The sequence below is a fragment of the Rana temporaria genome, chromosome 3, assembly GCF_905171775.1.
Source record: "Rana temporaria chromosome 3, aRanTem1.1, whole genome shotgun sequence".
NCBI classification, from domain to species: domain Eukaryota; kingdom Metazoa; phylum Chordata; class Amphibia; order Anura; family Ranidae; genus Rana; species Rana temporaria.
In genome coordinates, this window is record NC_053491.1 from 193,547,521 (window position 1) to 193,574,204 (window position 26,684).

The 26,684-nt window shown below is 44.0% G+C and overlaps 1 protein-coding gene across 1 annotated transcript in view; it reads right to left on the reverse strand.

Moving 5' to 3' along the window:
* NUP107 (nucleoporin 107) overlaps positions 1 to 23,980 on the reverse strand; it is a 76,921-nt gene extending 52,941 nt beyond the window's left edge. The window contains exons 1-6 of the mRNA XM_040344039.1: positions 23,876 to 23,980; positions 14,669 to 14,760; positions 13,165 to 13,224; positions 7,532 to 7,647; positions 3,843 to 3,972; positions 3,660 to 3,763 (exon numbers count right to left, since the gene is read on the reverse strand). Coding sequence (XP_040199973.1) covers positions 3,660 to 3,763; positions 3,843 to 3,972; positions 7,532 to 7,647; positions 13,165 to 13,224; positions 14,669 to 14,760; positions 23,876 to 23,883 — 510 coding nt within the window. The 5' untranslated portion in view covers positions 23,884 to 23,980. The remainder of the gene's footprint in view (positions 1 to 3,659; positions 3,764 to 3,842; positions 3,973 to 7,531; positions 7,648 to 13,164; positions 13,225 to 14,668; positions 14,761 to 23,875) is intronic.
* Positions 23,981 to 26,684: the final 2,704 nt, after the last annotated feature.

A 26,684-nucleotide genomic window follows, 5' to 3' on the forward strand; every position in this document is an offset into this window, starting at 1 on the left:
GGAGAGGGGAGGGGGAGGTTGTCTGGTGGGAGGAGGAAAAAGAGAAAGAAAAAGAGACTCATCTCTTTTTCTTTCTCTTTTTCCTCCTCCCACCAGACAACCTCCCCCTCCCCTCTCCTCCCTTCTTTCTTTCCCTCCCCCATTTTCCCAATCCATCTTCTTTTTCTCTTTCTCCTTTTTTTCCCCTCCCCCCCTTTTCTCCCTCTTTTTTCCCCACCCTTTTCCCTTTTTCCTAAAACCCCCCCCCCCCCCCCTTCCCCCCCCTTTTGTCTCTCTCTCCACCCTCCCTTCCTGTTTTCACTTAACCCCTTTCTTCTCTCTTTCTCGACCTCCCCCCCTCCTCTCCCCTTCCTACTCCTTTCCCTTTCCCCACTTTCCCCATCCCCCTTCCCTCCTCTCCTTTCTTCTTATCCTTGACCCTCCCCCCCTTTTCTTTTTCCCCCCCTTCCCCCCTTCTTTCCTTCTTCCCCTCTTTCCACCACATTTTTATTTCATTATTTTTCCTCCTTCTTCATTCTCTTTTTTCCTCCTTTTTCCCCTCCTTCTTTCTCTTTTTTCTCCTTTCCTTTCCTTTTTTCCTCCCTTTCCCTTTTCCACTATTTTCTATCTTTCTTTATATTCTCTTCATTTCTATTTCCCGTCCCTCTTCCCTTTTCCTTTGCACCTCTATCCTCCATTACCCCCATTACTAGCAATAACCCATACACCTTCTCCATCAGAGCCCGCTCCTACTATCCCTCACGTGCGCCCAAGGGGGCCAGTGCCTAAGCCAAGTTACGATCACCTTGGCTCATCAAGGTGAGTAGTCCTTGACTCTCTTATAAGGCGCAAATACTGAAATCTATGTATTGTTTCCATTAAATCAGTGTATATAATTGCTTGTTATTATTATTATTTTGTTACTTATATTTGTTATATGTACCCTATAGATATTTCTCCTGAAGAAGCAGTTATAGACTGCGAAACCGGTCGAGACTACGACTCCACTGTATTAGAAAATAACGGTTTTGTTATTATATCTGATATGTGGGGTTGTCCCAAACTCTTTTGCTGTTTTGTACACTGTGCATTACTATTATAATTATTTAATAAATTTTTACATATATATTTTATATTGTTGTACACTTGTGCCTTAAAAAGTCCCAAAAAATTCTCTTTCCCTCTTTATCTGGATCTATGGTCATCAGTCGGGCCCCAAGCAGCCTGTATTATGATCGACCGATCGAGACATACCTATTACAAATAACAGGGATGTGGGCACAGTTTATATTTCTAGCGATCTATTTCTAACGAGGCTATACTCGCATTTTCTAATAAACCCACAACAGTAAAATCAGTCTGCATATGCAGCATAGCATGCTTGTTATATTCAATGTGTAACGTAAGGGGTTAATCCTGTGCATTGTGTAAAAAGGCAGATTCTTCACCGTATCTGGGGAAGGCTAGCTAACACAGGCAGAGTAGCCGAGCTGCACATGCTCAGTTGTGTTTTTTATGCTGTAGAGCAGGGGTGGGGAACCTTTTTTCTGCCGAGGGCCATTTGGATTTTTGTAACATCATTCGGGGGCCGTACAAAATGATCAACTTAAAAATTAGCCTGTTATAGCGGGGATTAAACGTGTCCCCCCCCCCCCCCCATCACTGGACCCCTCTACATTACACAGCACCCTGCATCACTGGACCCCTTTACATTACACAGCACCTTGCACCTCTGGACCCCTTTACATTACACAGCACCCTGCATCACTGGACCCCTTTACATTACACAGCACCCTGCACCTCTGGACCCCTTTACATTACACAGCACCCTGCATCACTGGACCCCTTTACATTACACAGCACCCTGCATCACTGGACCCCTTTACATTACATAGCACCCTGCACTGTGCAGGACATTAATACATGAGTTACCATGACCATTGACCAGTGCAGGACATTTACCTAGGGTTGCCACCTGTACGGGATTGACCCGGACAGTACGGGGTTTGAATCATGTGTCCGGGTCTCCTTCCGCCTTCTACCCGGACACATGATTCAAACTGTACTGTGGCTTAGCTGGTGGAGGAACACTAGTAGTTAAAGTTGGTAGGGGAAAGTTCTTATCCTTATACAGCAGTTCGGACAATTTAATCTGAGCCCCAATGTCCTCTTCTATACAGATACACTGAGTAATGTAATTGCCGGGATCAGCAGCACAAGGATTACTCTGCAGGGACTATTTGATGGTTTTCGGGCTCAGGCGGAGTAATCCTTGTGCAGAGGTTCTCGGCAATTACATTACTCAGACAGGGTATCTGTATAGAAGAGGACGTGGGGAGATTAGATTGTCAGGACTCAGAACTGCTGAATAAAGATAAGAACTTCCCCTAATGACATTGTGATTTTTTTTTAATATGCAGCATGGGGGGAGGGGGTAAATGTCCTGCACTGGTCATGGTAACTCACAGTGCAGGACATTAATACATGAGTTACTATGACCAGTGCAACTGTGTAGGTAGGACATTTACCCCCTCCCCCCGCCGCCATGCTGAATATTAAAAAAATCACAGACAGTCATCACCGTTAATAATCTTCAGACTGCATACAGAATGATGCAGTCTGAGGATTATTAACTTTGATGACTGTCTGTGATTTTTTTAATATGCAGCATAGCGGCGGGGGGAGGGGGGGTAAATGTCCTGCACAGTGCACAGAACATTAATACATAAGTTACCATGACCAGTGAAGGACATTTACCCCCCCCCCCCCCACGACATGCTGCATATTAAAAAGATCATATTCATCATTATTAAATGTAAATATGATGAATATGATCTTTTTAATATGCAGAATGTGGGGGGGGGGTAAATGTCCTGCACTGGTCATGGTAACTTATGTATTAATGTTTTTTTGCTAGTGTCCTTGGGCTAACAAAAAAAAAATAACTTTAGCATGCAAGGGAACAAGAAGGGCTTTACCAGGCTGTCCTTGCAGATTTACCTCGCCAATGTCACAATCACAGTATTTATGATTCACTTCCTGTACCATAGCAAAAAGAAGTAGAAAGGAAATCCCTGCAAATGAAAGTGGTTGTAAAGGCAGAAGGTATTTTGTACCTTAATGCATTATATGTGTAGCACCCTCTAGCGTAGAGTAGGTACATTGTGTGATCTGGGCTGGGAGTTGCTTAGGGTACTGCTGGGTGACACAGGTGGCATCACTCGGACCTCCTACCTCTTTCTAGAATGTTCCTGTGTTTTCTAGAAAGAGGCTGGAGGGGAGGTGGAGCCACTTGGGGTATTTTAAGGAGCCCCAAGCAATCCCCAATTTGGATTGGCAGAGGGCAGGCCTCCTTGAATACAGCCCAGCACAGCTGACCGAAAAGGCAAGTATGACATGTTCGTTATTTGTTAAAAATTATGTTTACAATCAATCACATTAAGGGACTTTAAGGGAATCCTCTGGGGGGCCTCCCAGATCACTAGAACTAGTGCCCCCATTGGAAGATTTGCACTCCATTATCTTTCTGGGGACAACATAAAATTTGTGATTTTACTTTTACTTTCTGTTGCAATGCTAATAAACAGGAAAAACAAAGAGGGGAACACAGACCGCAAAAGAACAAAAAATCCTGACAGGTGTGCCAATCCCTCTCCCAACAATTGCAACACAAAAATTACCTGTTCACGGCACATAGTCTCATATTCTTCTATAAGCTCAAACACAGAACTGGAAGGAAGCTTCAAAAATGAATTAAGAAATTCCTGATACAGGCTCATTGTGGCTGCAAATAAAAACACATAGGCAAGGGTGAGATGCAAGACAGAAACACACATGTGCAATGCTCTTGTGCCGTCACTTACCAGTTTCTCCTGGGTCTTCCTCTTTCATCATAACTGCACTAAGTGTTATGTCTTCGGTGAAACTAGGACTATCAAATACACTATACATTCCTGTCCGCTGAGGGGAGAACGAGTCTTCCATATTGGAAAGCTGCAAATGACATCCATTTTAAGTAAAAAGTATGCACATTCCTAAACATTGTCAGTGCAGCATATTTTAGGATATCATTTCTTATGACTGAGAAAAAAACATTGGAATAGCATCTGCCCCTTATCACATAGATGTAAATCACAGATGTAAGGGGATAGGCAAAAGCCTATCTGCCTCTCATCACAGAGATTATTGCAAACATAATAAACAAAAAACAAAACCCGAGAATTATTTCAATGAATTCCCACTAGACCAAAAATAAGCCCAATTAACAGTTAGTGGTACAATTCTGCAGAAAACCATCCATTACATCAGATAGACAGCATTTAAAAATAAGCTATGATGTACCGTACGTGAAGAAAATAGACCTTATTCTGTATTTTCTCATAGGTTTGGTTTGTTTTTTAAGAACCCCTGAACCGATCTGGGTGAAATTTGGATATGTTGGTAGAGATACCTTGTGTGGAAAGGGGTGTTCCAACTTTTGGGAAACTTGTGTGCTCTCTACCTGGAGATAATCGGTTTATTCCTTAACTGATCTCAATATCTCCCAGGCAGAGAGGGCGGGTGTACTATAAAAGCTTGCTGTAGTAATGTCTGCTACTGTCATGTAAATGAACCTTAGTCTGGCTCTCAGGAACCTTTCATGGTGTGGTGCTAATTGACACTGTATTGTGTGAATTTTCGATGGATGATAAATGTATATTGTGTAGCAGGTGAGAAGAGCTTATCTTTTGTCACCTAAATGATTAGTAATTAACTAATGTAGATTATCTCAGACAGAATGTCTGTCTCCTAAAAGATGTGTTTTGGAGGCTCGTTAGTACCCATTGTATGATGTTGTGGGTGGAGTGTGTCCTTGTCCATCCGATTACTGCAAGTATTCTTTTTGGTGTATATAAGAGCCTGCCTTCTCAATAAAGTTGTTCTATGCCTGGTACACCCTTCATGAAATCTTGGCTCATGTTTGGGGGAATATTCTAACCATTGGGAAGAATCATCCTGGAAACGGTATTCATCTCAACTATCCCTCTACCTCCTATGGTAGCGATAATCACTTAAGATCAGCGATTGAGGGATGGGAAGAAGGCCGCAGTACCCTAACCACTGCAGGTCTTAACACCGTAAAAATATAAACTATTTAAATTTAATTCACCAACACAGTAAGTTGTTGAAAATGCATATTGATATTGTGAAGTGGAAAAAAAAAAGGGATGACCCTGGACTGTTCGTTAGAATCCTATATCAGGCAAGAATGGAACACCAGTTTACTGAGTGTTAAAAGTGGATGCTACAACATGCCCCTGTCCCAACTTTTTTTTAAATTGCTGCCATCAATTTCCAAATGATCAAATTTTTTACTTATAATGGCAAATTTTCTCAGTTTAAACATTTGATATATTTTCTATTTTTTATTGTGAATAAAATATGAGTTTGAGATTTGCAAATCATTGCATTTGGTTTTTATGTAGATTTTACAAAAGCGTTACAAACTTTTGGGAATTGGGGCTGTGCTTCGCAAGTACAGTGAGGGGAGAAAGTATTTGATCCCTTGCGATTTTGTATGTTTGCTCACTGACAAAGAAATGATCAGTCTAATTTTAATTGTAGTTTTTTTAACAGTGAGAAACAGAACAAAAAAAAAAAAAGAAAAAAAAAATCCAGAAAAAACGCCTTTAACCACTTAAGCCCCGGACCAATATGCAGCCTAAAGACCCAAGGGGTTTTTACAGTTCGGGACTGCGTCGCTTTAACAGACAATTGCGCGGTCGTGCGACGTGGCTCCCAAACAAAATTGGCGTCCTTTTTTCCCCACAAATAGAGCTTTCTTTTGGTGGTATTTGATCACATCTGCGGTTTTTAGTTTTTGCGCTATAAACAAAAATAGAGCGACAATTTTGAAAAAAAAGCAATATTTTTTACTTTTTGCTGTAATAAATATCCCCCAAAAACATATATAAAAACATTTTTTTTCCTCAGTTTAGGCCGATACGTATTCTTCTACCTATTTTTAGTAAAAAAAATCGCAATAAGCGTTTATCGATTGGTTTGCGCAAAATTTATAGTGTTTACAAAATAGGGGATAGTTTTATTGCATTTTTATTTTTTTTTATTTTTTTACTACTAATGGCGGCGATCAGCAATTTTTTTCGTGACTGCGACATTATGGCGGACACTTCGGACAATTTTGACACATTTTTGGGACCATTGTCATTTTCACAGCAAAAAATGCATTTAAATTGCATTCTTTATTGTGAAAATGACAGTTGCAGTTTGGGAGTTAACCACAGGGGGCGCTGTAGGAGTTAGGGTGCACCTAGTATGTGTTTACAACTGTTTGGGGGTGTGGCTGTAGGAATGACGTCATCGATCGTGTCTTCCCTATAAAGGGAATGACGCGATCGATGCGCCGCCATAGTGAAGGACGGGGAAGCCGTGTTTACACACGGCTCTCCTCGTTCTTCAGCTCCGGGGAGCGATCGCGACGGAGCGGCTATAAACAAATAGCCGCGCCGTGGTCCCGGATCGCTCCCCGAGCGGACCCGACCTCCGCATGTAGCGGGGGGGGTCCCGATCGGACCCCCCACCCGCTAATAGGCGAGGACGTACCCATACGCCCATGTGCCTGTACGTGCCATATTGTGGACGTATATGTACATGGGCTGGTCCTTAAGTGGTTAAAAAAATAAAGTTTGAAATAGATTTGCATTTTAATGCGTGAAATATGTATTTGACCCCTTTGCAAGACATAACTTGGTGAGGTCAGACATTTCTTACAGTTGGCCACATCTCAGGAGGGATTTTTTTCCCAATCCTCTTTGCAGATCCTTTCCAAGTCAGTAAGGTTTTGAGGCCGACATTTGGCAACTCGAACCTTTAGCTCCCTCCACATATTTTCTATGGGATCAAGGTCTAAAGCCTGGCTATGCCACTCCAGGACCTTAATGTGCATCTTCTTGAGCCACTCTTTTGTTGCCCTGGCCATGTGTTTTGAGTCATTGTCATGCTGGAAAACCAATCCACGACCCATTTTTAATGCCCTGGCTAAGGGAAGGAGGTTCTCACCCAAGATTAGACAGTACATGGCCCCGTCCATCGTCCCTTTGGATGTGAAGTGGTCATGTCCCCTTAGCAGAATAACACCACCAAAGCATATTGTTTCCACCTCCATGTTTGACGGTGGGGATGGTGTTCTTGGAGTCATAGGCAGCATTCCTCCTCCTTCAAACGCAGCAAGTTGAGCGTGATTTTGGCCTCTTCTGCCCCCAACACTTTCACTCGGTTCTCCTCTGAATCATTCAGATGTTCATTAGCAAACTTCAGATGGGCCTAACTTTTTTTAAATGCATTTTTCTGGCTATTTTTATTCTGTCACTTTTAAAATAAACCTACCGTTAAAATTATAGAAGGATCATATTTCTATGTCAGTGGACAAATGTGCAAAATCCCCTCACTGTATAAATGCAATGCCTAAAATGGAAGGGGGGGGGGGGGGGGGGGGGGAGACGACAAACGAACATGACCTTTAATTTGCTAAAAATATGGATAGTCCACCTACCATGGAAACGTCCCGCAGACGGCTTGGAGTCTGTACTAGTCGAGGTGATCGCCCTGCTGACCCCATTATTGCAGAAATATCTGGTGGCCTTGATGAACTCCATGGCTGTGGAGTCACTGGATAAAAGAAAGGGGAACCATTAACATATAAAAAATTCTTATAGAAAGATATATAGTATTTATCAAGTTCCAAAAATAGTAGGCTTTAATGACCCGATTATGACAGAGGAAACAAAAAAAGTAAAACAAAGCTGATTTTACAGTCATGTATGCTGACTAGAGGTCGACCGATATGGGTTTTTCTCTGGCCGATGCCGATATTTAGAAATTGGAGAGGCCGATGTATGATGCAGATTTTTGCGGCCGATATTTTAGGCCGATTATTTTTTTTGGCAGGTGGCACTGAAACATGGCACTGGTCGGCATGGATTGGCACTGGTTGGCAGGTTTCACAGCTGATAGTGTAGCTGTGAAACTGAATGCTCTCTGCAGCGCCGCGTGTGTAACTGTATGGAGAGAGAGAGGAGCTGAAGCCTTCAGCGTGATGTCGGAGGTGGGCGGGACCCAGCAGCTATCCAACCAATGATTGGGCTGTTTAAGAAAGGGACGGGTCACATACATGTAGCGGCTCGCCCAGATCCCATCCCATTGGCAGGTGTTGGATAGCTGGGTCCCGCCCACCCCCGACATTCAACCTCAATTGTGACAGCTCCTCTCTCCCTACAGTTTCACACACAGCGGCGCTGCTCTGCCAACAGTGTGTAGAAGGGAGGAGGATTCTCCACACTCTGCTGGCAGAGGTGCAGTGAATGCGGTCCGTATTATAATTTGGATAATAAATCGGGCGATGCAGATTTCTCCAAAGTGGCCAAATATCGGCCGATATATCGGTCAACCTCTAATTGTGACTGCCATTGCAGAACCAGGATAGACTACAGAAAAGAACTGAAGAAAAAAGGATCTCATACACATAGCATTATGGAGGTTTGCATATTCACTGCAGTTTACTATTGGTTTCTTTTTCCTAGAGGGTCCACTTCATTCCAGTACATAGGATTTATTTTTTCCTAAGCGCTAATCCTATAAAAGGTGATAATGGAAAGCCTAAAAATCTACTGACACAAATCACAATCCTACATGTACATCAATACATTTAAAAGAATAAACTGTTCAGTGCTTAAAACTAAACACATGGTGAGGCTCGAAAGCACAGTTTTTGACCCTACTTACATGTAGTGATCACAATGATCCAGGTGAGAATATTCCTGGGGGGGGGGGGGGCACCAGTGGTGAAACACAACTTGGATCCTTTTTGAGCACAAAGGAGTAGATTCATTTTGAGCACTTGCATAATGGGGACTATTTTCCGGCGTATAAGACAACCTTTTGTACTTAAAAATATGCCTCAAAAATCAGGGGTCGTCTTACACGCTGGATGCAGAGTCAGTCAGACTTAGAGCGTCCATTGTTCAAAAGCCACGGCTCCTCCTTGTGCCGTTTCGTGATAGGCGGAACACTCAGTTTCCCAGCAGAGCCTGTGTTCAGCCTATCACAGATGTAGTCTTGTCTGAGGCCGCCTATCACGGAACACCACAAGGAGGCGTTGCGGTTTTTAAACAATAGACGCCCGCAGTCTGACTGACTCTGCCAGGGATAAGATATGAAGATCGAAGTGAGGCATGCAATGGCACGGCACAGCGAGGCATGCAATGGCACAGCGAGGGGGGAAGGGGGTCGTCTTATACAGCGAGTATATCCCAAAACCAAAATTTTAGCTGTAAAATTAGGGGGTCGTCTTAAACGCCGGCAAATACAGTAGAGGTCGACCGATATATCGGCAGGCCGATATTTGGCCGTTTTGGAGAAAATCGTCATCGGACGATTTTTTTCCAAATTAGGCCGATTTATTTATTTATTTTTTCCGGCTCCGGAGCTAGGCCGAGGCCGCGGCCTTTCCTGATGCTGTGACCGCGGCGGCAATCCGCTGATTGCCGCCGCGGTCACAGCATCAGGAAAGGCCGCAGCTTCGGCCTAGCTCCGGAGCCGCGGCCAACTTGGTACACCCTGCGCGGCAGCCAACCATTCTGGGGTTTGTAGGCAGAGGCAGGGCACGCAGCATGTCAGGGGACGTTTTTTTTCCCAGAGTGGAGGATGTCGGCAGCGGCCGCCGCCGATTGGTTGTTACAGGCCCGCTCTGCCTTCTGGGGATTGTAGGCAGAGGCAGGGCAGCACGTCGGGGCCAGGGACATTGGAACTTTCTTGTGCTGGGACTGGGAGATGGAACGGAGCCTGGAGCGCTCCGCTGGTGGCAGTGAATGACATTGGGCTGTACTGGTGGGCACTGATGACTTGGTAATGCACTGATGACATGGTAATGCACTGATGAGGTAATGCACTGATGACATGGTAATGCACTGATTGGCACTGATGAGCGCTGGTGAGATGCACTGATTGGCACTGGTGGGCACTGATGATGAGCGCTGGTGAGATGCACTGATTGGCACTGGTGGGCACTGATGAGGAGATGCACTGGTGGGCACTGATGAGGAGATGCACTGGTGGGCACTGATGAGGTGATGTGCTGGTGAGATGCACTGGTGGGCACTGATGAGGTGATGCGCTGGTGAGATGCACTGGTGAGATGCACTGATGAGGTGATGCACTGGTGAGATGCGCTGGTGAGATGCACTGATGAGGTGATGCACTGGTGAGATGCACTGGTGCATTGGTGGGCACTGATGAGGTGGCACTGATAGACACCAATGAGGTGGCCCTGATGGACACTGATAGGCTGCACTGATGTGGCACTGACAGGCTGCACTCCACCCTAAACAATTATCTCCTCTCCACCCTAGGTTTTTGGAGATGAGGGGAAAAAAAAAATAAAAAAAAAAAATATCGGCCGCAAAAATCGGCAACACATATCGGCCATCGGCCGCCCCGATTTCCAGATATCGGCATCGGCATTGGCCAGAGAAAAACCCATATCGGTCTACCTCTAAAATACAGTATAGGAATTCTGTTTATTGTTTTACAAAATGTAAGTGTTTATGCACTGCATGATTAGTATTGGTTTCACACGTAAAGTGATATTTGTGGCATCATCAGAAAACGTATTTTCACTATATATGCACTAGTGCGTTTAGTTTCAAGCACTGAACAGTTGATTGTTTAAACATAAGAAAAAAGCCACAGACTTGCGGATGACGAAGATGAATGACCCAAAAATGAATTAAATGCTCCTCCCACCCTTCTTTTGCTCAGTTTAATAAAAGTACACCAAAGAACATGGATTAACTATTGTCTTCCCTAATCATCTTCCTGTGCAGTAACCTCAGAGAACAAACAAAATACATATCCTACCTCTGGAGGTAAAAACAATCTGTAAAACCTTCAACCGAATCTTGGCTGTACAACAATACCACTCAGTAATATTCATAAAAGCACAGAAAAGTGAAAATCATTATATAGATGCATTACATAGAAATATATTTCAAGCATTTCTTTCTTTTAATTTTTGAAGATTATGGTTTATAACATAATATATAAACCCAAAATTCAGCATCTCAGAAAATACAATTACCGGTACTACATAAGACCAACAAAAAAAGATTTTTAACCACTTGGCGCCCAGGCCAATTCTGACACTTCGCTCCTACATGTAAAAATATATATTTTTTTTGCTAAAAAATTACATAGAACCCCAATCACTATATATATATATATATATATATATATATATATATATATATATATATATATATATATGGTTTTTTTTTTAGCAGAGAACGTAGCGAATACAAGGGTGGTCATTGCAACTTTTTATCTCGCACAGTATTTGCGCAGCAATTTTTCAAACGCGTTTTTTTGGGGGGAAACAAGTTAGCCCAATTTTTTTGCATAATGTAAAAGATGAAGTTACGCCGAGTAAATAGATACCCAACATGTCACGCTTCAAAATTGCACATGCTCGTGGAATGGTGCCAAACTTTGGTACTTAAAAATCCCCATAGGCGACACTTTAATTTTTTTTACTGGTTACATGTTTTGAGTTACAGAGGAGGTCTAGAATTATTTCTCTTGCTCCAACTTTCGTAAGTGACACCTCACATGTGTGGTTTTCATATGTGGGCAGGATTTGTGTATGTGTTCGCTTCTGCGTGTGAGCACACGGGGACAGGAGCACTTTAAAAAAAAATTATTGTTAATTTTACTTACATGTTGACAGTTTAAAATTTTTTTTTTTTTTTTTTACTTTTATTCCTCTTACAAGGAATGTAAACATCCCTTTTAATAAGACATGACAGGACCTCTTTACACTGAGATATGGGGTCAATAAGACCCCACATCTCGTCACCACTAGGCCTAAAAAAATAAAAGAAAATATAATAAATAAAAAAACGATTAAAGCTTCCCAGCCGAGGCGGCGCAGTTTTTTTTTTAAATGCAGCGACGTCATAACATCGTGCCTGGCCTCCGACGATCATAGAGACTCCGGCGACCATCTGGTCTGCCTGAAATCTCTATGATCAGCATCCGGGGCTGGCGGATCTGTTCTCCGATCGCAGCGATGAGTCGATAGAAGCACCGGAGGGCGGCGGGAGGGGAAGGGACGTCCGCTTTGGCCTCTTACACAACTGGAAGTTATCTCTGGAAGCCATATTGGTTCCCCAAGTCTGCGCCATTTGCCCAACTTTCTGAACTGCCAATCAAGTAGCATCAAATCACCCTAAGGTTGGGTAAAATTAATTTTCTGGTTCCCCCAAGGGCCACAGCCCATAGACCAGAGGAACATGTGGGACACAGTCAATCCCAATACTTCACTGTGCCAAGGTCCAGCTTAGAGAGAGAAAAAAAAAAAAAAAAGAGAAATGTACCATGTGTACTCCTGGATGGAAAAACATTAGAAAAAAATTCCCTGAAAATTTAAAAGTTGAACAAATGGCAGAACAGCTGTCAAAAAAACTATAAAGAACACTCTTAAATTAAGAGCATTTTATTATTTAGATACTGTTTTTATACTAAAAAAAGTTTTTCTAATTATTCACACCACTGAGAAAACTGTACGAGCATATCATAAACTAACACACCATTTGAAAAAGTGACATAAAAATGTCCTGCTTCTCAGCCTGCAACAGTTTCAAAAGCATATCCCTCTTTTTAAATACACCATGTAGGAGATTTAAAAGAACAAAAAAACTGTAAAGGAATGAAAATGCTAGGCTGACCTTCAGATAAAACGCGCAAGGAATGAGTAAAACCTGAATGGTTGATATTGCTGACCTCCAAAAGCCTGTCAACACATGCACTGCTGCTCTAGGTATCTACAAACCACTGGTGTGCCATGATGATTATCAGATGCATTAAATACTATTAGTAGCTGCTGTGGCTGTCCATTCTGTAGCCAACTCCAGCTCTGCAAAAAGTCACTCAGTGGCTGCATTACAAATCACTTGGAATTTCTGAGACACAGACCTTTCTTGGACTGCAATGCATTTGTTCCTTGCAACACAAATGCTAAAAGGGATTCTGTAGCTACTACAAATCACCAGTGTGACATGAGCATTAAAGCAGGAAAAAAACATGCTGTGTGATTGCACTATCATACATAAATTCTGCCGAGATGAATCTTACTCTGATGCCGCAAGAGGGATCCAGGAGTCCTAGGATTGGAACCAGACCAGTTGTCACCTGCTGTTTTTACACTAAGGAAAAAAAACTACTAATATTGAAATATTTTATTCTTTAAAGGGCACCCAACTGTCTGAACACACTATGCCCTGCTGGCTTGATCATACCAAAAGTCTGTATAATGCCATCGCTCACCAGGTCTTAGGCCCCATACACACGGGAGAATTTATCCGCGAATACGGTCCAGCGGACCGTTTCCACGGATAAATCCTCTCAAAGATATCCGCTGATTTCGATGGGATGGAGTGTACACACCATCCCATTGAAATCCGCGCGGAAATCCTCTGGCGATGACGTGTCGCGCCGTCGCCGCGATTATGACGCGGCGACGGGCGCGACGCTGTCATATAAGGAATTCCACGCATGCGTCAAATCATTACGACGCGTGCGGGGAATCCCTTTGGACGGATGGATCCGGTAAGTCTGTACAGACGAGCGGATCCATCCGTTGGAATGGATTCCAGCAGATGGATTTGTTGTGCAGCACAACAAATATTCGATCTGCTGGAATCCATCCCAGAGGAGATTTCTCCGCGGAAAGAGATCCGCTGGCGTGTACACACCATAGAATCTATCCGCAGAAACCCATTTGCTGGGATTTATCTGCGGATGGATTCTATCGTGTGTACGGGGCCTAACACCATGTTACTTCATTCTTTTTACACTGTCCTTATAAAAAAAAAAAAAAAAATTATCACAGTTATTGCTGTCACAAGAAATGTAACCATCCCTTGCGACAGTAATAGGCAGTGACAGGTACTCTTTATGGAGGGATCTGGGGTCGATAAGACCCCTCCTCTGCACTTGAAAGTATTCAAAAATCAACCTTTAGGATGCCAGTAATCCGGACGTGATGTCACGACATAGCTTCCAGGTGATCTGAGTTTGAGTAATGGCCAGCCGGCGGAAGCCCTGGCTGGTCGCTCAGGCCTCCCTTTGGTGGGCCGGGAGAACCAGACGGAGCGGCAGAAGTCCCAGCTGGTCGATCAGGGGGGAAATGTCCACTCCCGCTGCTTGTAATAACAGCCGAGCGCATCATTTGGTATTATAAGAAATCTGACCATCCGCTCTAAAGAACGGTACCGGGGTGATGCCTGCAGCTGCAAGCATCAACCCGGTACAACCCCTTGAAGCAATATTGGTAACATCGGTAAGTTTGTGACCGATACTTAAAAAAGTGAATAATCGGCCACCGATAACTGGCCGCACTGATAATCGGTCGACCCCTAAGACAAATAAAGAGTTTTGGGTCCTTACTTGCGTTATAAATGTTTTAGGGCCAGGGACTAATATGGAAGCCAGAGAGATAGTATTTTCTGGGGAAGGTCAACACAGGCAGAGCACATATTTCCTAAGAATTTTTAATCTTCAGGAATGAAGGATACTAGAAACTCTCTGATTTAGACAAAGGGGAGGGGGCGGGTTAAGAGATTAGAAGAAAGGATACTCGATGCTCTCTGATGGGAACTTTGTCGCCGGGCTGTTCTGGAGATCGCTGCCTCCCGAATTACAGGTGAAGATATATCCACAAGTGTCCTTCTGTTAAAAAAAAAAAAAAAAAAGACATTAAGTAACAAATGTCACAGATGGAAAACAATACATTAGCAGATCATTTCAGTGAAAATCACGTGTTGAAATGATCTAGAGATCCAGATATATGGCCAGCTGCAGCTATGTATAATTCATGCCTGGAAAAATTGATCTTCAGTAAACCACTAGGTAAGGCCATCTTAAGGTCTTTAAAGTAGAAGAAAAGCATAATTATAACTAGTCCTAAAAATTATACATCCCAACCTCCTCCTACCTATTCTGCCTACTATTCTGTGTACTTACCTATTGTTAAGCCACTCCTGTCTGGTCATAGGAAACTGCAGCTCAAGCTCCCCATATAAGAGAGTTTGCTGCAGGGAATAGGTGGGAGCGCCAACATCGGCTCACACATGGGAGTCTATTTGCGGTGTTATAGCTCCAGGTATTTGAATACCCTTACACAGGGAAGCTGCAGGATCACATGACCAGAATGCGCAGATAAAAAGTAATAGGCAAGTCACAGATTTTTTTTTTTATACAGAGTAGAAAGCATAGGTAAGAGCGAATGTTTTTAAAAATAGTTATGCCGCGTATACATGATCGGAAATTCCAACAAAACCGTGGATACACACGGTCACACAAATGTCTTAAATTGCGAACGTCAAGAACGCAGTGACGTACAACACTACGACGACCCGAGAAAAATGAAGTTCAACGATTCCGAGCATGCGTAGGATTTTTGTGCATCGGCATTGCATACAGACGATCGGAATTTCCGACAAGAACCTTTGCTGTCGGAAAAATTGAGAACTAGCTCTCAAATTTGTCTTGTCGGAAGTTCCGACAGCAAACGTCTGATGGAGCCTACACACGGTTGGAATTTCCGACCAAAAAACTCACATCGAACATTTGTTGTCGGAATTTCCGACCGTGTGTATGCGGCATTAGACAATTTTACAGGTTATTTTTTCTGGCAACAAAATGTCAGCAGAATGACAGGAGAGAATTGGGCATATAAAAGTAGCCAGGAAGGATCCTGTGTTCAGAATCCCCCCCCCCCAACAGGGCAGATATTACAAATCTTTATAACCAAATATTAACTCCTGAGCTACGGGTTTATATAGAACATCTGATCGGACATGATACAAAAACCACACCAGGTAAATGTATATGTGTAGTGAGCCATTCAGTTCATTACATGTTATTAGAAGTCTGCATTTGTGAAGGACGGGTACTTAGCGTTGTCAGAAATGCATGCCAATCACCCCATTTAAACATTTATCTGAACAAGGCCTACGAGCTGTGACCTGATCCCACACTCCTGGTTACCCTCTCTGCGACTCATTTCTCTCCACAGACTGCAAGATCTCCATATAGCTTACCAAATAATCTTTTACAATGCGTCACTATCATTGAACAAGCTGAGCAGGATGTGTACTGTAACTGATGGGTGTAAAGCGCTATGTAAACAGTGTTAAAACAAAACCAATAACTAAAAACACACATCACTAGCAATCATCATACTAATGCTATTGACTGAGAGTGTTTATGATTTGGGGGAAAAATAAATCAATCAATCTTCAAGTGGTTGTAAAGGCAGAAGGTTTTTTATCTTAATGCATTCTATGCATTAAAGTGGATGTAAACCCTCTCCTATACCCAGTGAAGTGACTAGTCTCAGATGATACACAGAGATGAAAAATCCTCCTACATAAGTTTAACTTGTATATAGGGTTGTTCTGATACCACTTTTTTAGGACCGAGTACAAGTACCGATACTTTTTTCCCCCCAAGTACTCGCCGATACCGAATACCGATACTTTTTTTTTAATGTGTCCCCGGATGCAGCCATGTCCCCCCCACAGATGCAGCCATGTCCCCCCCACAGAAGCAGCCATGTCCCCCCAACAGAAGCAGCCATGTCCCCCCCACAGAAGCAGCCATGTCCCCCCCACAGAAGCAGCCATGTCCCCCCCACAGAAGCAGCCATGTCCCCCCCACAGAAGCAGCCATGTCCCCCCCATACCTGGATGCTGCCGCGCCGCCTGGTTAATACGGGCGGGGAACATTACAGCTTTCATTTGAATAGCTGTAGTGTTTCCCGCCGTGCTGCGTATAGAGACACTCCCCCTTGCTCGGGATTGGACAGATCACCCGAGCAAGGGGGAGTGTCTATACGTGGCGCGGCGGGAAACACTACAGCTATTCAAATAAAAGCTGTAATGTTCCCCGCGCGTATTAACCAAGCGGCGGCGGAATGCGGCGTGGCGGGGGGGTTGAGTATTCGGCCAGGCATCGGGGGTATTTGCGGGAGTACAAGTATTCCCGCAAATACTCGGTATCGGTCCCGATACTAGTATCGGGACAACCCTACTTGTATATCTACGGTTGTTCCCTTTCCACACTCTTTGGAAAGTACAGATCCTGTTAAAAAATCTTTCTTCCTCTTTCAGCAGCACATAGGGGTGGGTGTGGAGTCTAGGCTTACACTGTGTGAGAGACGATTGGAGGAAAGGACCCCCCCCCCACTCCACATAGGCAGAAAGGAACATGCAGAGCTGTACTGTGAATAGACCAGCTCTCTGCTTATCTACCTCTAAGCTCTCTCCCAGACACAAATTTTTTAGCCGCTGTTATCTCGTGTGTTGGAGAACTTGGCAGAAGTGACTTAGCTGATAACAGGGGAAGTAGCACCAGAAATACATGGCACTGAGAGCTTTGGAGAGAGATACGAAAAAACACTACAGATATGTGCGGAGGGCAAGTTTCATCAATGGGGTTTACAACCACTTTAAGATAAAAAAGACTTCTGTGTGCAGCAGCCCCACTAATACTTTACCTTAGGCCCCTCTTAATTCAGCAATGTTGCACGAGAGACTCGGCTGTCCGGGACTCCCCTCCTCATTGGCTGAGACAGCAACGTAGCGCCATTGGCTTCTGCCAAAATCAGTGAGCCAATGAGAGAAAGAGGGCGTGTCTAAATGGACACAGCTGTGGCTCAGCTCGGGTGCCCCCATAGCAAGCAGATTGCTATGGAGACACTCAACAGAAGGGAGGGGCCAGGAGCACCAAAGAGGGACACTAGAAGAGGAGAATCTGACCTGCTCTGTGCAAATTACGCAGAGCAGGCAAGTATGACATGTTTTTCTTTTGGGTTAAACATAACAAAGACTTTAGTATCATTTTAACATAAGGCACATAGAAGCAGCTACCAGTAAACCATTAGGAGAAAATACTGAATCCCGCAACAAAATCTTTATGGCAAATGCATAATCCACCAGCTAACAACCTTCTTAAAGTGGAACTACACTGCATCTGAGCACCATAAACGCTAATTATTTTTCATCTCAAAAAGATTTTTATTGGGTTTTTCAAAGCTAGAGATAACAAAAAGGTGTAAGGCTGGGTTCACACTACGATTTTCCCGTCCGTCAGCCTCATACAATTTATATGGAAAAACGTATGCGGCTGAAACGGACGTAAACGTATGGAACCGCACATATGTGCGTTTTCCATTGACATTAATGTTAAAAAAAAACGTATGCGTTTGCCATACTGTTTCAAAAACGGCCGCAAAACCGTGGTTGAACACGGTTTTGTGTACGTTTAAAAAACGTTTTGCCAGCAAATCGTACGCACCCGGATGCATCTGAGTGCATACGATTTGCAATGCATTGTCTATCTATACGTTTTCCCGTCCGGGCCCGTACGTTTTCAATACTGAAATCGTATGCGGCTGACGGACGGGAAAATCGTAGTGTGAACCCAGCCTAATACACCAACGTGCAATAATAAAAAAAAAAAACAAACACACCACACGAGGGCACACCATTTGGCACAGAGACATTACCAAGCAATCACAAAACTATACAACATTCTTCACTATCCAAGGGAAGGTCAAGAGAGTACACAATGAAAGTTTAAAATTATGTCACATGATGCAGGCCAGTAGAGAAAGTATTGCCTACGAGGTTGTTCACCCCAAAAAGAAAAAAAAAGGAAAGGAGGGGGGGGGTCGTCAATCTATTGTGCTTTCATTCAGTTTAATATTCAAAGCCACCACCCACCCCAATGTCTCCATGCTTTATTTTGTGGGGAAATCACTTTGAAAAACACCACTCAGCATTTCTAGCCATCTTGAGTAAGGGCAGATGATTCATGTAGCATTTACTTCCTGGAATCCATCTCCCTTTAGCTAAGGCATGCAGGCAGGAGGATGTGCTTAGCTGTGAAAACCTCTACTCCCCTCCTAAAGACTCCTGGGATGTATGGCATTTGCCTAGGCCTGGAAACCAAGCAGTAACTAAAGAAATGTGTTAAAAAAAAAATAATAATATCGAATAAATATTATATACTTCCACATCTAGTTATTAATGCTAGCAGCATAAGGATTAAAATAGCCAAATGTTGAATGAGAGAGTGAAGTTCACTTTAAAGAAGTCGCCACTGCTGATAAACAAAAGAATATAAAAAGTTACTACACAAGATATTTGGGAATGTAAACTAAAAAGTTTTCCTTGGTAATTTGAGCCATTGCCAGCTAGAATTTTCTAAAACTGCCCAAAAAAATCAAAGTTTTCATTCCTGTAAAAGTACTCTGTGTACTAAACTACCAGAGCGGCTACTACTAGGGGCAGCTAGAAGAAATTCAGGAGGCAACACCGCCGTTACCGCAAGTCTTTTTTTTTAAATGATTAATAGCAAAATGAACCTTTTTAATGGGATACTAGCGTTTGGCTTGTGGCTGCCCATAACGCCAAGATAAGCTAGAATTAGAGAATTGTAGTTTTAGGAAAGCTATCCTTTACATGAGTCCCCCCCATCCCCTGTGGCTTCTAGCAGGCTGCACAGTCCTTTAAATTCATAATGCCCTTTTTTCATTAAAACCAGCACAGGGAATCTTTAAAGTGAAACTGCACCAGCTGGGTGGGATCTCCAAGTATGCATAATACACCTGCATAATATGGCAGACAAATGTACCAGTACCGTGTTTCCCCGAAAATAAGACGTACTCCGAAAATAAGCCGTAGCGGGATTTCGACGCAAGATCGAAATATAAAACGTAGCGATGGCGTGTCGAATCCCCGAAAATAAGACGTATCGATGGCGTGTCGTATGCGTAGCGGCGCGGGCGGGAAAACAAGACGTGATAGGCGTACTGTACTGGTGCGGAGCTCAGGAGCTGTAAAGAAGTCGTGCAGCCCTTCTTATCTGCTCCACAGTATCTCTAAGTGACCGGAGAGGTGTCGGCAGCCCCATAAATACGGTAAGGTCGGCTCCATACTGTTGTACCATACTTGCCGGTAAAAAAAATAAGACATCCCCCGAAAATAAGCCATAGTGTGATTTCTGGAGGAAAAATAAATATAAGACGGTGTCTTATTTTCGGGGAAACACGGTAGGTTCTCCGCCAGCAAAGCACTTTCCCCACCATCTGGTCCAGCAACCTTTCTCTTCAGCCACAGATGCAAAAAAAAAAAAAAAAAAAAGGCTAAACCGTGAAAAACTTTGCATGGGCCTTCTGCTTAAAAATAAACAAAAAAACATCCCGTTCAAAAAAAAAAAAAAAAAATTCTGCCTCAGAGTAGAAAAACTGCTAGTTTCCCTCAACGCCTCCCCCAGTCTTAAAGTGGAACTTTAGTCAGAAAATAACTAAAACTAACTACTTCTTAAGGACGCGTGCTGGAACGCGAAATGCATAGAAGCTAGGTCTCACACTTCACGTCACTTTCACTGGGGGGTTGCCTAATGCACAGCATACACCGCTGGTCAGATAGCGCTATCTGAACGGACTTCCACCGCACTAGGTTGTTCCTTACATGCTGTTGCACTCCCCCTGCAGAAAATTGTAAGTGACATTTGTAACAATAAACAAGCGATACTACACTATCTGCCTTCCCTGGCTCTTTTTGGCGGAGCTTGCTTTGCAGATGTGGGTGATTGGAGCGGAGGATAGATACTAAGGATTTGATCTGGCTGTTCCCGGGCTCATTCGACCTGGTTCACCACACATGTGAACGATCGTTTGAGAGGAGATCTTTGAATGGTTTCCAGGGATTGAGGAGTAATTTCATGCTTTATGGTGACTTTCTGGCCAGAGCCATCTGGTGAGCGCAATTTGTTGTCACTTTGGGTGAAAAGTCACGAATTCTATCTGGAACACTATCTGGAATTCTGCTGTTTGGAGCAGAATTATTCAAAAAGATTTCTGGAGTTGTTTTGAACTTTTTATGACATATCTGATTAGATAGATAGATAGATAGATAGATAGATAGATAGATAGATAGATAGATAGATAGATAGATAGATAGATAAAGATATTATAGCGCCCCCTTACTTTCAGTATGGGCACTACGCTAAAGTTAGTGGGGAATGGGAGAGTTATTTTGCTCCCATTCACAATTTTCTAAATTTGGACTTCTGTCGTTCCAAAGATGTCCACTGGGTCAGTCTGTGCTCTAGGGATGCAGTGCCATCCCTGGCCAGCAGTTGGCACCAGAGGGGTTCTGGCAGAGCAAGTTTTCCCCAGCAGCCAATCAGAGGAGTTTTTCCCTCGCGGGGCATGCTGGGGGAGAGTATATCTGTGACAGATGTCATGTGCTAAATAATCTTCGCGGGGTCCCGGTTCCAGGTGCGGAATCCACCTTCAGGGCGTGCGCATCCATGGACCCCGCCGGCGCGGCCCACCTGGCCAAATTTGCAGGCTACACAGAACCTCATCCGGAGGTGAAAAGGGACTCCAGAGACTTACTGGGTACCCAGTTCTATTGAAAGGATCACAGGCTGGGTGCCATTCGATTGGGGAGTCGGCTTGAGGGGAACCCGGAGGCAGGTTGTCCAACAGGGCTTGAACGAACCAATCGGGGATCTGGTGACTGGAATGCTGACAGGTACGCTTGCTGTCATCCGGTGACCTATGCTAAAACTTACTGGGAGGATTCACTCCAATGATCCATTTAGCTCGTTTAAAGTAATAGGCCTGTGGCAGAGGCCCTAGAGCCAGGCCTGTGAGAGAGATCTGTTCCTCTCAGCAATTTAAAGTGGCTCCTCGGCTGCCAGGCCTACGATAGGGGTCTGTCCGGGGGCACTTCACCCACTCTGGCTAGAGTGGCGACGAACCACAAATCTGATACTACTGAGAGCAGGACTGCTCGGTTTCATATCCAGGCCTGATACTGCAAAGTTCTCTTTTTCTTCCTTCATCAACCTTTTCTCCCTATTTGATGTTGGCCTGGAAATAAAGCATTGGAAAACCCTTTATTCACTGTCTGGACATTGACTCACTACTACCACCCCTAGACACACTGCAGGGCAACTTGATACGCCGATCCCAACAACAAATCAGCGGCCCCTTCGGGGGTAGCGCGATATATATATATATATATATATATATATATATATATATATATATATATATATATATATATATATATATATATATATATATATATACACATATACACACACACACACACACACACATATAATATATAATATATATATTACACACACACCTTTTTGAAACATTTGTGCACGTGTATAAAGTGAAGCAATTCGCTAATACACGTTCAAACAAAGTTATAAACGTATACATATTATTTGTATAGATCAAGGAGGAGGGAGCCCACGGTGACGTCGCAGCCGCACTCCCGGAAGTGGGAAAGGATGCCTGACTTTGACATGTATCCTGTCCCCCCTCCCCCCAAAAGGTGGCAATTGTGGCACCGGAGGGGGGCGGAATCCAATGAGCAGAAGTTCCACTTTAGGGTGGAGCTCCGCTTTAACAACAACAATTTTATCCCTTTCCCCCCAGTGCAGCCTGTGTAAAAATGCCCTAGGGATAAGGATCAGTAAGAGAAAGAAAATGCACTAGGTCCCCCCAGTGCAGTCTGTGACCCCGTCCCCCCCAGTGCAGCCAACTTGTGCAGGGGAAAGGAAGAGAGAGAAGAAGAGCCACCGCCTGGTTGATCAGAGCACGGGGAACATAATAGCTTTCATTTCAATAGCTGTGTGTCGTCGACCCCAACCCCCGTCATATACAGCCCCTCCTCCTTGTTTGGGCACTTTGATAAACAGATCACCTGTCCAATCCTGGGATGAATGATCTGTCTATCAAAGTTCCCCGGACAAGGGGGAGGGGCTGTATATGACGGCGCACAACACACAGCTTGAAATGAAAGCGGTTATGTTCCTCGCGCACTGATCAACCAGGCAGCAGCGGCTCTCCTCTCTCATCCCCTACAATCGCTGGGAGAATGGCTCCCATACCCTCCAGGCTGCCGGTGGTGCTCGCCCTCCCGCTCCCAGGCAGCCCACACTCGCCAGCCCTCAAAATCCACTCACAAATTGCAGGTGGAATTTTTAAGGACTGCATATATTTATTTTTCCAAAGGGGTTAACTTATCCTTTAAAGAGCGCCTACTCAACACAGCGTATGGCATTGATGTCCTGCTATACAAATCAATGGGCTGGATAGGGTAATAGCTGACTGATCACAAAAAAAAAAAAAAAAAAAACACACACACACACACACACACACACACACGCGCGCACACACACCCCACAACCACGCACACACACCCCACAACCGCGTGCACGCACACACACACGCTCCCAATCAACACATTCCAGGAGGAAATCTGGCAGGGAGACTTGTCCACTGCCAGAATACAATGATCAACACTGCAGCCAATTAGCTGCAAGCACTGATCATAGATAGAGGTATCCCATTCGTGGGGAGTCCATTACTAGATCAACTCTTCCCAAATAGGAACTGCTATACTGTACATGGATTGACATTGGTCAGGACCCTGCCAAGCAGGATGACTTTTCCATGTATGGCCAGCCTAAGTATGATTTGTAAACAATGTCCTCACCACCTCAGAAAGGTCAGCATGTTCCGATATAAACAGAGAATTGCACAGTGATTGGTACACTGACCCATTGTACACACAATCTGTGAGTGCATGCCTGAGAATATCTCATTTAATGACAGATTTCTATCTACACGTATCTACTGATATTCCGTACATTAACACGCGACCATAAACAAAGGTGTCCACTTCACATGGCGCCCTTGGTGAACACTGTAATAAGCACATTGATATCACATCTCCCAGCTCACCTCTCCATGTTGGTACGCACACACTTCCCGCCTGACGTCCGCTGACATTCCCTGCACGCACAGCCAATGAGAAGCTCTGACCTCGGAAACGATCGCAGGCTGAATGACACGTTTCCGGCTCCCTCCCTCCCTATTCCGCCATCTTTGTTCATGGAATGTTGCCATCACGTGAATAGTTCACTTGTGCTTCTAGGCGGCTGTGACAAAGTACCGTCTGACTGCACAGTCATAGCTGAGGTGCCCAGAATAATTGTAAAGCAGTTAGTGAAAACATAGCTGATAATGTTAAAGGTGTAGACTAAAGTCAGAATTAAAAAAGGAAGGAAATGTAAAGGGACACACAGCACTTCAACTCAGGAAGGTTTTACCCCTTTCTGACCAGGTCATTTTTTGCAATGTACGGCAGTGCGTTGCTTTAATTGACAATTGCACGGTCGTGCGACGCTGTACCCAAATAAAATTAATGTCCTTTTTTCCCCCAAAAATAGAGCTCTCTTTTGGTGCTATTTGAATCATCTTTTTATTTTTTGCACTATAAACAAAAAATACAGACAATTAAAATAAAAAAATAAAAACATTGTTTTTTACTTTCCGCTATAACAGATAACCAATAAAAATGTAAAAAATCAATTTTTTTCATCAATTTAGGCCAAAATTTATTCTTCTACATATTTTTGGTAAAGAAAATCCCAATAAGCTTATAGTGATTGGTTTGCGCAAAAGGTACAGCATCTACAAACTATAAGATAGATTTATGGACTTTTTCTTTTTCTTTTACTAGTAATGGCAGCACTTCGGCGGACAAATCGGACACTAAGCTACGCTTTTGACACTTTTTGGAGACCAGTGATACTAATACAGCGATCAGTGCTAAAAAATGTGTTCCCTGAGAGTGCTTTCTTACTGTGTGGGAGATGGTTTAACTGAAGGAATAAAGAGATCCCCGTTCCTGCTTAGCAGAAACAAAAGATCTCTGGGGTGGATTCAGCAAGCAATTGCGTCTGCGTATCCATAGTTACGCAGCACAATTGCTTAGTTGCGCCGGCGTATAGACTGCTCCTGATTCAGAATGGTCGATACGCCGACTGCAGCCTAAGATATGACTGGCATAAGGCTCTTATGCCAGTCATATCGTAGGCTGCATTCTTACGATAGCCGCTAGGTGGCGTTTCCGGTAGTGGTCAGTGTAGAGTATGCAAATTGCATACTAACGCCGATTCACAACCGTACACGCACCCTGCGTACGCAGTTTACGTCGTTTGCGTTCGTCGGGTTCCGCGTAAGGCTTCTCCTGCTATTAGCAGGGGCAGCCAATGCTAAGTATACCCGTCGTTCCCGCGTTGCGATGTTTGAAAATTACGTCGTTTGCGTAAGTGAATCGTGAATGGCGCTGGACGCCATTTACATTCACGTTAAAGCAAATGACGTCCTTGCGACGTCATTTGCTGCAATGCACGTCGGGAAAGTTTCCCGACGGAGCATGCGCACTACGTTCGGCGCGGGAACGCGCCTAATTTAAATGATCCACGCCCCCTACGAGATCATTTAAATTACGCGCGTTTACGCCGGCCATTTTTACGGAGCGCCCATGCAAATTACGGAGCTACTGCTTTGTGAATGAAGCGTAGCGCAGGTAATTTATGGAGGCGCATCGTTAAAACGGTACGCTGCGCCTCCATAAGAGGGCGCAAGTCGTACCTGAATCCACCCCTCTGTCTTCCTTACTAGCAGAATGGCGGTCTGCCCTGTTCTCTCGGAACAATCGCTTTAATGTAAACCTTAACTTGATGATATTGGCCAGATTTTTGATTATGCTTTAAAAATGCCCTCCAAATGTTAGAAGTTGTGAAAATAGGACCACCTGAAAAGGAGAACATATCGCAGCGCAACAAAAAGTAAGTATGGCTACATTGCCCTGGATATTAGGTGTACCCTAAAAAAGAACAGTTAAAGTAGATCTATATGGCCCGTAACCTCCCCCAACCCTAGAAGATAGAAACCTCTTAACAACTAGACATTAAACACAAGACGGACCAAACTCTGACCCTTTCCTTGAAGCGATCTTGCGTCTGTTGCTTGGATGGGTCTACCCCCTTCTGCTCCTCCTGTTGACCCCCCCCCCTTCTTAATCTTATGGCACTAAGAATAACTTATATTAACATTTCTGCACTATAGGTGGTATAGTAAAATTATGGTGCAATAGCCACACGGGGGGACGGGGGACGGGGGACGGGACAGGGAAAGGGCGGGGGGAGGTATTAGAGGGGGGGAGGGAGGGAAGATGGGGGGGGGGAGGAGCAGGATAATTTATTGTATGTACACAATGTCTAATGTTGGTATTTGCTTATTTATACACATGTAACATGCACTTCTTGTTTGCTTGTAAGTAAATATGAAAATCTTGAATATTGGAAAACAATAAAGAAAAGTTAAACTATAAAAAAAAAAAAAAGTAGATCTATAGACAAAACTTTTTTTTTTATGTAGCGCCTGTGTACTTTCAGTCCAGGTGCTATTTTAAATTTAGAGGGGGATGAGAGAGTTAATTAACTCTCATCCAAGTGATTTGTACAAATTGGGCCTCTGTTCTAGATGGGCTGTACTGTCGGTTCATGCTGTGTTCCTGAGGTGCCTTTCCACCCCGGGGCGGCAGATGGCAGCGGTGGAGGTCAGTTTGGAGCGCCTCTTGGCAGCAGCCAATCGGGAGGGGTTTTCCCTCGCGGGGCATGCTTGGGGAGGGTACTTCTTGAGCAGATGCCATTGGGCGGAGTTCTTGTTCCGGGTGTGACGCCCACCTTAAGGGTGACCA